The 12,599-nt window shown below is 41.1% G+C and overlaps 1 protein-coding gene across 6 annotated transcripts in view; it reads right to left on the bottom strand.

The window, feature by feature from the left end:
• Positions 1 to 12,599, bottom strand: part of AATF (apoptosis antagonizing transcription factor) — a 102,879-nt gene that overhangs the window by 36,369 nt on the left and 53,911 nt on the right. For all 6 annotated transcript variants that reach the window (XR_004523969.2, XM_033848207.2, XM_033848208.2 and 3 more), the window contains one exon: positions 2,021 to 2,088. Coding sequence is in view for 5 of the 6 variants with exons in the window: in XM_033848207.2 (XP_033704098.1) it covers positions 2,021 to 2,088 (68 nt within the window). In the remaining variant the exon portion in view is untranslated. The remainder of the gene's footprint in view (positions 1 to 2,020; positions 2,089 to 12,599) is intronic.

The following is a 12,599-nucleotide window of genomic DNA, read 5'->3' as shown; positions in this document are numbered from 1 at the left end:
GCTGGGAAATTCTACAGCAAATTTGGTTAACAATGCTCCTTAGTATTTGGAGTTACTGTGACAAGCACTAAATCTACCAGTCTGCAGGAAAACCCATCAAACTGAGTATAGCTGCTTGGGTTTGCTTTTAATGTTTTAGCTGTGCGGCCTGTTCTATGACTAATATTGCAGCTGCTGTTTGGTTTGAGCACGTGAATTCTTTAAATCTAATTTTCCCATTGTTAATGCCCAACTGCTTTTTCCTGTGCTTTCCACTTTTTGCTAAGTGTTAAGAATTATCCACTATCGATACTAGTTTTACAGTCATTTTATTTATTTAATTTGCATTTCAGCTATAATATTTCAGAATGTGTTGTTCAAAGGTAAGGGCTTTTTTTCCCGCAATATAATCTCAATACCAAGAGCCCCAATATAATCTCAATACCACTGTCACACCTAAAAAAAGTTGACAATAATTCTTTACTATCAAATATTCACTCTAAATTTCCGAGGTCATCTCAACTTTACAGTTAGTTTGCTTGAATCAGGATCCAAACAAGATTCATATATTCTGCAGTCATTTTATTTTACTTTTATTTTTTTAACATCTTTATTGGAGTATAATTGCTTTACAATGTTGTGTTAGTTTCTGCTGTATAACAAAGTGAATCAGCTATATGTATACATATATCCCCATATCCCCCCTCTTGATTCTCCCTCCCACCCTCCCTATCCCACCCCTCTGGGTGATCACAAAGCACCGAGTTGATCTCCCTGTGCTATGCAGCCGCTTCCCACTAGCTATCTATTTTACATTTGGTAGTCTGCAGTCGTTTTAGATTAAAAGAAATTAATTTTTCAAATAAAAGATACTGGGCTAAGAAAATCTTCATATATTGCTCATATGAACAAATGTGGGGGGAAAAAAGGAAAAACAGCAGCAGCTACTCATCTTACCTGATTTACACAATGAAAATTTAACATCAAAAAAAAAAAATCCAGGGAAATCCAATTACTGTAATCTTAATATAATCTTAATTACCATAATCTATTTTATTGTAAAGTCAGATAAATGTACAATATAATCATCACTTAAATGCAATTTGCTCTATCACATTAAATTTATGGTGAACAGCTCTCTATAGCATTCCAGAGATATACAAAATATCAACATCCTACCCTAAAATTCATGTTTTACTCACATAAAATTATTTCATCAACACAAATTTTTCATTGTGATCTCAAAATGCTGCTCTGCCCCAGAATCCCATTCTGATACTTGCAGCTTTTGTTTCCTTTCATGCTTTTGCAAATTATGGCTCATGGCTATTTAAATGTACACTATTCATTAGGTAGCACTCTCAACGTCCTTTTTATTTTCCAGCCACAGGATGAAGCATACACAAGGGCCTTCCTTCACTACTTTCCATTCTACCCTGACATCTGGGTAATGCCGCCACGTTCCATTTCTAAATGTGCCACAGCTTTCACTGAAGGGGTGGAGGTCTAAATTAGGGCACACTCTCCCAGAGCAAGGAACCTGTTGTGCACAGTGCCACGTCCTGACAGCGGAGAGCATGCATCTGGGTGGATGCTTTTTACCCACTGGTCAGAGATTGATACAGATAAAATCACAGCCCAATCCAGAGAGCAAAGAGATTAAGAGGGACTTTGTGAAACAAACCCTAAAATAAACACCTATAGGCATTTTATAATCTCTTATTCAAACTGCACTTAAGGCAATGTAGGTAGGGTAAACAATTTCCATCACTCTGCCTGTCTAGTTCTTGTTATCTTGCTTAACTTTTTTTTTTTAATTTGGCTGTGCGGCATGACTTGTAGGATCTCAGTTCCCTGACTAGGGACTGAACCCGGTCCACAGCAGTGAAAGCCCGGAATCCTAACCACTAGGCCACCAGGGAACTCTCAACTTTTATAATTATAGGACCAATCGTTGCCTTGGAGGCTGAATTAAGGAGATTCAGAGGGAGAAACTATTATACAGGCTACTTGCATGAATAGAAAGCCATATCTAAATTACCTTCCCATGGCCACCTGATCATTGGGATCCAAGGAGCTGGTCTTCCGTTCTATGAGTTCTCGAAGGAGCTGGGGAAAAAGGAAAGCAAGTGATTTATTTATCATCTCCCAGCACCAACTGACTTTAAAAGGGCACAGGAGGAATTCTGAACGGCATAGTGACAGCTCTAAACTACAATCAATAAGGGACAACTCAGTGGCAAGAGCATGACTGAATTCCCATTAACCCTTTCATATTTATATATCTTTAAAAAGAGCTATAAGCAATAGCTGAGAACAAAGTCCATTTGAAAGACTTATTGTACTGCAGTTCATTTCAAATGGATCAATGAGTATGCAACATTCCCTTCATTGTTTTTATGATTAGTTTTGTCCACCTCATCGATATCAGTGGAGAATCTATATAAAAGGTCAGGTGGGAAGGGCTGGGTGGCAAAGAGGAACACGCATCAGCTTCTCACCAACAGGATAATGGTACATGGTTAACTTCTGACCTATAACCTCCGGCAGTCAGGAAGGTCTTCCTTAGGCAAAAAGCCTTTATTAGATATAACTAAAAGTGTGGACTTCACTCTCTTGCTTTCCACAGCTGGTACCCTAGCATGCTTACTAATAAATAACTTAACCATATATGACACCAACACATTCACAGCCACAACAACTTTAATAAGGAACCTAAAGAAAGTCGTATGTGCATACTGGAAACACAACACAGACAGCCAGTCTCTCAGCCCCACAATTAACTCCATGGGAACTCTAAATCACTCTCCTACTCTCCTCTTAATACTGGGTATCCCACCGCATGCAATCAAAGCCTAAATCTGTATCTTACACACAGACTGAAGAATTTGCATTGGATCTTAAAGTCCCACGTGAGAAGAAGCAATGGATTTAAAAGTTAAACACTAAAGAAGGAGAATTTTAAATTACAATAATAAAACTAGATATCATCTCTCCTACACAAGTGCTATATACAGGGAAACAGCAACAGAGATTAAAATTCCAAAAATCTTCTGAGAGGGACTTCCCTGGTGGCACAGTGGTTAAGAATCCATCTGCCAATGCAGGGGACACGGGTTCAAGTCCTGGTCTGGGAAGATCCCACATGCCTCAGAGCAGCTAAGCCTGTACGCCACAACTACTGAGCCTGCACTCTAGATCCTGCGAGCCACAGCTACTGAGCCCTCGTGCCACAACTACTGAAGCCCACGCGTCTAGAGCCCACGCCCCGCAAGAGAAGCCACCGCAATGAGAAGCCTGCGCACCGCAATGAAGAGTAGCCCCCCCCCACCGCAACTAGAGAAAGCCTGCGCACAGCAACGAAGACCCAACGCAGCCAAAAATAAATAAATAAATAAATAAATAATCTTCTGAGAGAAATCCAAGGGAAGACACTAAAATAAACTCCTTCCTGCTTATCACCTGTCAATAACACAGGTTTGACTTTAAAACTTGTTTCTTCACAAAAATAAGTAATCATTTTGTAGGTAAGGCATGGGAGCAATACAGATAGTTCATCAAGTTAAACAGCCAAAGTCTGTGGGAGGATAACGAAGGAGGGATAAATTCCTACGAAAGCAGTTCACTCTCTAATTGTCATTTGTTTATGTAAGTAGGCACTGGAAGAAGCACAACAAATTTGTAAAAATACTCATTTCCATATAGGACGAACCTTTATTGCAAAAGGGAAAAGGATATCTCAATCGCAAATAAAAAACCTCCTGTGATGTTTTCTCATTTGCTTATTTTAGACATTATTACTACAATGGCAATTACATTTAAAAATGCGGGGACCAGAGGCCTCTGGTTTATTATCACTAGAAAACAGCAAGCTATTTCTCTGCCCTGTTTATCTGATTGACTCCCAACATCTTTCTGGCAGCCAATCTATCAGTTTATCTCCCCTACTTCATCACAGTCACTTCTGGCAGCTAAATACAAGATCCAAATCCAGTGTTACACAGACATACGACACAGGAACCCTATGTAACACCACTACTCTGTAAACAGCTGCCCTTAAGGCTAAGCCAAAATGGGCTCTGGTTCCTAGTCAGCATCCTGTCAAAAGCAAGGTTAGGGGAGGCGGGGGGTGGGGGGGGGGAAGAGGTTAACAAAAAGAATCTTTTTTTCTTTTAATAAAAAAGAAGAGAAAACAAAATAAAAAAGAAGGAAAATAATGGGATCACTACATCTCATTGCCCTTACCTTGTTCCAGCCACATAAGAGATAACAGCCACGATTCCTGGTTTTCCTAATGATCTCTGATCCCTTGAGACTGGGGCCATCACGGCCACTGGGAAGGAGCGCTCAGGGAAGGCTGCCCCAGCACAACGTGGGAGGCTGGAAACGGGAGCCGCATGACCGCAGTGGGTCTGTTACACTCGCAGTGGTCTCTGCAGTTCCAACACCAAGCTGGTGCAACATTTACTCTCAAGCACCCTGTGTACTTTACATATTCTGCGTTGCATTTTCACTACCCAAGTGTCTCACAGCTATTCTTAGTCATTCATGGTTAGGAAGAGAGTTTTATTGGTCTATCTGGCCGAGTCTAGTTTATTCAGTCCAATGTTTCAGAAGACCCTGTTGTGTGCAAGGCAAGAATAAGAAAGTAGCAAGAAAATAAGTAAACAAATGCTCCTCGTGGCTATTGCTATTCCCCACAGCTCTATCACTGGGCTTAAATTTAATTAGGAAAAATGCTTTCAAAAAAGTTGCCGAATAATGAAGTTTTAGGAATACTGCTGAAGAACTTAGCTTTGCTTCTCAGTTCAATTTTCAAAGCTTAACTTTATGACCAAACTTTTCCATTAAAATTCCAGTTTCTGTTAGTTTCTGGAGCTTTTTATTTCAACAATAATGATACAATAGTCCTAATTTTCTATGTGATTTGGAAAATGGAGAGATATATGAAATATTTTTGTTCCAGTCTGTTATAATTCCTCCAGAGAGTCAATTCAGAAAGGCTTGATTGTTTCTCTAGTTCTAGGGGAAAATCATAGATGTAGTTGGGTTTCCAGGCCAGCCCACAAAAACCTATTTAACCCATAACAACATATGTGAGGAATGGCACCGACAGTACTATTCAGAATCGAATCAACATTTATAATACTCTGCCTGGAAAAATGCACGCCAGAATCAGTTAAAAATGGCAGTTTGAACACATTAGTCTATCTCTTCTCCCTTCTCAACTCCTCTAAAAGACAGTAGAGGGAAAAAAATAAATGTATTAACCCGCAAGAAAGAAGAGAAAAGGGAGAGCTAAGGAGAGTAGCTTTTCACAAAATTTTCAAAGACAGTCAGGAGATGAAGGAGTAAAAGGAAGTTATCACCCAAATGTCCAGAGGGAATAAAGGTGAGGGTGGAGCTAGTGAGGCCCACAGAATCCCTGTGAGATGAGCTCTTGGCGGGCAGTTACCCTGAAAGGTGGAGAAGGGGAAGGGGGCAGAACCATGGGCCTTCTCCATTATCCCACACAACCAAGTGACTACCCCAAAGGGAGAAAAGAAGCTTTATTCTCTGCAAAAACTGAGCCACAAAAGTTCCAAACTGAGAGATGTGAGGCACGGAAGGCTGAGATGGGGCATAAGGGAAAGGCTCGATGCTCAACTCTAGGACCTTCTGTCTCCTTCCCCCACCCTCTACACAGAACACTAGCACCATGTGTAAAATTTCCAAGGCAGGAGAGGAGAGGAGCCTTTTCTGGAGAAACTGCATGGTCGCCCCGTCTCCCCGGAAAATAAGATTTCCAAGTTCTAACAACCAAGACATTAGTTCACAGCAAAATTATATATAAAGGAGCCAAAAAGCTCTGCCCAGGTTCCAGAGATACTTTTGAATGCCTTACTCTGAAACACGAAGGAACAGTTAAGGATCACCAACATCTGAGGAAAGCCTCAGACACAGACCAAAACAAACAGAAAAAAAAGGGACTCAAGAAAGCAACACAGAGAACAAACGAAACAAACGCACACAAAAAAAAAGAAGAAAGAAAAAGAAAAGAAAGAGAAAAGAACTCACGATGGATGACCTCAGAGAAGTGAGAGAAGACACATTTCCACAAGAACGGGATGCTATGAGAAAAGAGTAAAACAAGAAATTAAACGCAAAACAGAAATGTTTAAAAATTTCAATAGAATAACTGGAAGATAAATGTACAAAAATCTCTTAGATATAAAACAAGAAGGCCCAAAGATGATATCCCCTTGATTATTTGTGAGAAAAGAAAGAAACTTAGAGGATAATCCAGAATGTCAAACACCTGCCTAACAAAGGCTGGGAGAAAATTATTAATGAAATAATTTTAAAAACTTCCCCAAATCGAAGGACAAGAATGAACCCACCACAACCTAGTGCAACCTAGTGCAATGAAAAAGGACCTTTTGTAAGATACATCATCATGAAATGTGGAACTCCAGAAGCAAAGAGAAGATCCTAAATGGTTAGAGGAAAAATAGGTCACATGTAAAGAGGGTGACCACATGGCCCCAGCTACCCCAGAGAGTCCTGGTTAATGCCTGCTGTCCTGCTATTCTTTCAGGCTAGCACCTCAAGGGTTCTAGTTTTGACAATGAATTATACAGTCACCCTAAATATTAAGGACTGTAAATCTAAATGGGATTAGACATCTCAATAGCAATAACAGATGCCAGAGGACAGCAGAGCAAGGCCTTCAAAATTCTGAGGAAAATAACTTTCAACCTCAAGTTCCATACACAGCCAAAATATTAACCAAGTATGAGAGTTACATAAAGCATTTCACATAGGCAAGGACTCAACAATTTACTTTCCACACGCTCTTTCACAGGAAGATGTGCCTCAGTAAAATGAGAGCACACGGCAAGAAGGACGAAGACAGGAGATGTTAGAAAACAGGTCTACCTCAGGAAAGAAGTGAGGCAAGTCCCAGGACTACAGATGGCACAGCCCCAGAGAGCCTGTTCCAGAAAGGAAGAGTCCAGGGAGCTCCAGGAGCAAGCGCTCCAGGAGAAAGGGGGAAAATGATAGGTTAAGTACATCTTTTAAAAGCGGGTATTATTCACTCTAGGAAAAAACAAATTTGTAAGGAAATGTAATCACAGTACATCACTTGTGAACATTTATTTAATCATATATTGGAAACAATTGTTTTCACAAAACTGCGACAATAAGTACAAGAGAAGAATGGAGAACTGAAGTATTGGGAGTGAGGAGGGAGCAGGGCCTCACTACCACAATGGGAAATCAAGAGAGGATTTCAAAAATGATGGACATCAATAAATCAACAGTCATATAAACACGTTATTTAAAACCATGCAAAAAAAAAAAAAAAAAACCATGCAAGTAGGACTTCCCTGGTGGCGCAGTGGTTAAGAGTCCGCCTGCCAGTGCAGGGGACACGGGTTCAAGCCCTGGTCCGGGAAGATCCCACATGCCGCGGAGCAACTAAGCCCATGCGCCACAACTACTGAGCCTGTGCTCTAGAGCCCGCGAGCCACAACGACTGAGCCCGTGTGCCACAACTACTGAAGCCTGCACGCCTAGAGCCCGTGCTCCGCAACAAGAAAAGCCGCCGCAATGAGAAGCCCGTGCACCGCAATGAAGAGTAGCCCCTGCTCGCCACAGCTAGAGAAAGCCCAAGTGCAGCAACAAAGACTCAACACAGCCAAAAAATAAACAAATAAATTTATTTAAAAAAAAAATCTCTTACGAATATTTTTCTGTTCCGTAAAATAAAACATGAAAACATACTAGAAATAATACAAATAACATTTATTTTGATTTGCTGCAGATAATGCCAAACAACTGTTTATAACTTTATTGAGCTATAATTCACTTACCATACAATTCACCCATTCAGAGTGTATATAATTCAGCACTTTCTAGTAAATTCAGAACTGTGCAATCATATTTAATTTTAGAACACTTTCATCCCACCTAAAAGAAACCCCATACTAGCTGTCATCCCCAGTATCCACCAGCCACATACCCCCAGCAGCCCTAAGCAACCACGAATCCTTCTGTCTTTATAGACATGCCCATTCTGGACATCTCATATAAAGAGGATCATATAATATATGGCCTTTTATGACTGGCTTATTTCACTTAACAGATTTTCAAGCTTTATTCACATTGTAGCATATGTTGGTACCTCCTTCCTTTTTATGGCTGAGTAACATTCCTTCGTGGATGCTGTGGCATCGTCCATCGCTGCATGGAGCCACAGATGCAGAAAACAAGCTTACGGTCACGATAAGCGGGGGGTGGCGGATAAACTGGGAGACTGGGAATGACACATACGCACTACTATATATAAAGCAGATAACTAATAAGGACCAACTGTATAGCACAGGGAACTCTACTCAATACTCTGTAATGGCCTATATGGGAAAAGAATCTAAAAAAAGAGTGGATAGATGTATATGTATGACTGAATCACTTTGCTGTACACCTGAAACTAATACAACATTGTAAATCAACTATACTCCAATAAAAATTCTTTAAAATTTCATATGTTTGTAATAAAATTGATCAGAGTATTTTTGTATGATGTGCATAAAAAATATTCCTTTGTATGTATATACCACATTATGTTTAGCCATTCACCATTGAGGGACACTTGGGTTACTTCCACTTTATGGCTATTATGAATAATGCTGCTATGAACATTCACGTACTACTCTTTGCGCGGACATATGCTTCCATCTCTCTTGGGTTTATACTTAAGAGGAGAATTGCTAGCTCATGCAGTTAACTCTACGTTTAACGTTTTGAGGAACTGCCAGACAGTCTTCCAAAAATGCTGCATCACTTTACCTTCCCACTACCAGCATACGAGGGGTCCAACTTCTCCACATCCTTGCCAGCACTTGCTATTACCTGCCTTTTTCATTATAGCCACCCTAGTGGGTGTAAAGTATTATCTCATTGTGGTTTTGATTTGCATTTCCCTGATGGCAAATGAAGTTAATCATCGTTCTGTGCTTACTGGCCATTTGCATATCTTCTTTGGAGAAATGTCTATTCAGATGCTTTGCCCATTCTTTAATTAGGTTGTCTTTTTATCATTGAGTTTTAAGAGTTCTTTATATACTCTGGATACCAGTCCCTTATTAACGCCCATTCTGTGGACTGTCATCGAAGTTTTTAACTTTGATGTGGTCCAATTTTTTCTTTTGTCATTGGTGTATTTGGTATTGTATCTAAGAAGCCACTGCCTAACCCAAGGTCATGAAGATTTACTCCCATGTTTTCTTCTAAGAGCTTTATAATTTTAGTTCTTGTATTTAGATCTAGGATACAGTTTGAGTTAACTTTTACGTGTGGTATGAGGTTGGGGTCTGACTTCATTCTATTGCATGTGGATATCCAAAATGCACCACTTGTTCAAAGACTATTCTTTTTTTTTTTTAAACAGCTTTATTTTTTTTTATAGATTTACTTTTATTTGAATACATTGTTTTTTGTGCTTTCTTTTTGTCTGCGTTGGGTCTTCATCGCTGTGCATGGGCTTTCTCTAGTTGCGGCAAGCGGGGGCTACTCTTCGTTGTGGTGCGTGGGCTTCTCATTGCAGTGGCTTCTCTTGTTGCGGAGCACGGGCTCTAAAGCGCAGGCTCAGGAGCTGTGGCGCACGGGCTTAGCTGCTCCGCAGCACGTGGGATCTGCCCAGATCAGGGATGGAACCCATGTCCCCTGCATTGGCAGGCGGATTCTTAACTACTGCGCCACCAGGGAAGTCCCTTCAAAGACTATTCTTTTCCCCATTGAATTGTTTTGGCACCCTTATCAAAAATCCAAGTAATTTTTAAAGCATTTGGTTTTATAGCCTCATATTCCCTGGCTTTCTGAATTTGTAACACAGTTACTGACTCCTACCTCTCAGGTTTCCATGGTTCATAGCCACAGATGCTTGAGATGGAAAAAAGGTTGGGGCAACCCTGTATGTAACTTACTTAGCCTCGCCGAGACAGGATTTTTCAAACTCCCTCCCCAATACATAGAGAGCACATGAAAGAAGGGCAGTCAACCCCTCTTACATGTGTTTCAGCCCCTCCCTTAATGATAGATATAAAAAGTGGCTTCATAAGGCTTGGGTTTACTCTCCCCTCAGCTTCCTCTCTAGCTCCCACAAGAATTCTTAGTGAAGAAATATTTCTGCTCTAACTCCTGCTTTACTACCCGTTTTTTTTTTTAGTTCTCAGATCTCCAGTCTTTCAAATTATACCCAAAAGGAGTCATTTGCAATTTTCATACTATATTTGAAGCATACAAAAGATAAATCCACATATACTATATTGTCCACACCTATAGTATAAAATCGCCACAAGGTGACCCACTGTCCGTAGGTAACTATTTTTTCTCTGTCCCCTTTGCACATTGCCCAATCACTCCTCAACCAACTCTGCACCACCCAACAGTTCTGGCTCCATTATTCTACTGAAACACCTCAGGCCCAGGTCTCAAGATGCCAGTGTCTAATGAACATCTGTCACGACTCAACCTTCTAGACTTCTTGAAGCAGCAAGTGACGCTGGACATTCTCACCTTCCTGAAACACCCTTTTCTTGGCATCTTTGAAGCACCTCCTTCGTTTTACGCCATATTCAGCCAGCTCCTCTACCCAAACATTAAATGCTAACATCCCTCAAGACTCAGTTCCAAGCTTTCTTTCTTTTTTTAATTAATTAATTTACTTATTTATTTTTGGCCGTGCTGGGTCTTCGTTGCTCTGCGCAGGCTTTCTCTGGTTGCAGTGACCAGGGCCTACTCTTCATTGTGGTACGCGGGCTTCTCATTGCGGTGGCCTCTCTTGTTGTGGAGCACAGGCTAGGCTTCAGTAGCTGTCGCACGCAGGCTCAGTAGTTGTGGCTCACAGGCTCCGTTGCTCCGCAGCATGTGGGATCCTCCCGGACCAGGGCTTGAACCTGTGTCCCCTGCATTGGCAGGTGGATTCCTAACCACTGCGCCACCAGGGAAGTCCCAAGCTTTCTTTTCTTCTCACTCCATATGCTCCCCGCCAAGAATTTCATTCTATTTTCAAGGCTTCAATGACCTAAGAGTTATCCCTGGAATTCCTTTTCCCTTACACTCAATATCTAATCTATCTCCAAGACTTATATATGTGATCCACCAATTCATGAACCTGTCTATTTTTCTCTGTCTCCATTGCCTGTACCCTAGTATAGGCTGTTATCATCTTCATTCACTCCATAAACATTTAGCACACTGGGGAAGCAATGAAGAATGAAACAGACACGCTCTCACCTGAGTTAGTGTAGCGGGCTCCTGGCATCTGCACCTGCCCCTCCTTCATTTTGTTCTGCTCTGTACAGTCAGAGTAATGTTTTCAAAATGCACGTACGCCAGAGTATACAATTCTTATTGCAGCCTAAAGGCCCCTTTACCTACCTCTCCAGCCTAACCTTCCACCTCGGTGCTCCAGTCCCACCAGCACTCCTTTTGTACCTGAAACGCTCCCAGGCTTGCTCCCACCATGCAGCCCTTTTTTGGACCTGCAACTGCTTGGAACATGCTTCCCTAGCCATTAACCGGCTTACATCCCACCTTCTCTCCTCATTCGCTAATTCTCAGCTCAACCACCTTTTCCTCAGGAAAGCCTATCTTAACTGCACCCCTCTATACATATTCACATGATGTTCTTGCTGTACTTAATTTACATTTTACTAGCGGATTACGTGCCTATTGTCTATTTCCTCCACTGGCCGACTGTCTACCTCACAGAGCAGAGAATGTATCTGACTGCTCACCACTCTATCCTGTCCACTGGCCATAGAAGGAGCTCAATAAATATACATACACACAGAGGGGGAAAAATTGCTTCTGGCAGAAAATACCAAATTTTTGTTTATTTACCACACACACACACACACACACACACACACACACTCCTTTTGTTTTTAAACAAAAGAAATACCCTGCCTCTAATCCAGAGCACCACTACCTACCCAAGCAACTGAGGAACCGCCTTGTTTTTATCACTACCGATTACCAGCACCTCCTCCTCCTGAAACAATATTCTCCTTCTCTCACAACTCACACAGGGCCTAGAGAACTGGGTGGTTTAAGTGGGTAGGAATTACCCTTTTTTTAACCATCCCAAGAGTACCTGAATTAACAAAAACAAAAAACTATTTAATCCAAATGAATGGAAAGATCTTAAACACCTCTCATTATTTTACTGTTAAAATGATGTAGATCTAGCCTCCCTCTTGGGTCTCATTTCCCAAAGGAAAAACTCGGTTCTTCTCGGGAAGAGAAGAGAGGAAACGGATCTTTTGTGCTTCCTCTAACCACTCCCCCACACCGTGACCCCTTCCTGTAGTAACTTCAAGTTGGTTTTTTACTACAAGAAAGGTGTCTTGACATCTTTATAATAAAGATCTGAATTAATTTCAGTATAGTGTTTTCTATTTAAATATCTTTTATCTATGAAATAGGTTTGTCAAATCTCAGTTGCAGGTTTCCATCTCCCATTTTCTAAGATCCATGCTTCCGGATATGAGCTTTCAATTCCGTGAGTGAGTGCGCCCCATGGTTCAATGTAACTGTAAACATTTGCCAATGAGTCCGTAAAACGCCAGGGC

This window comes from Tursiops truncatus, chromosome 20 (assembly GCF_011762595.2).
Source record: "Tursiops truncatus isolate mTurTru1 chromosome 20, mTurTru1.mat.Y, whole genome shotgun sequence".
NCBI classification, from domain to species: Eukaryota; Metazoa; Chordata; class Mammalia; order Artiodactyla; family Delphinidae; genus Tursiops; species Tursiops truncatus.
The sequence above is the reverse complement of the archived record's forward strand: the minus strand, read 5'-3'. Positions and strand labels throughout refer to the sequence as shown.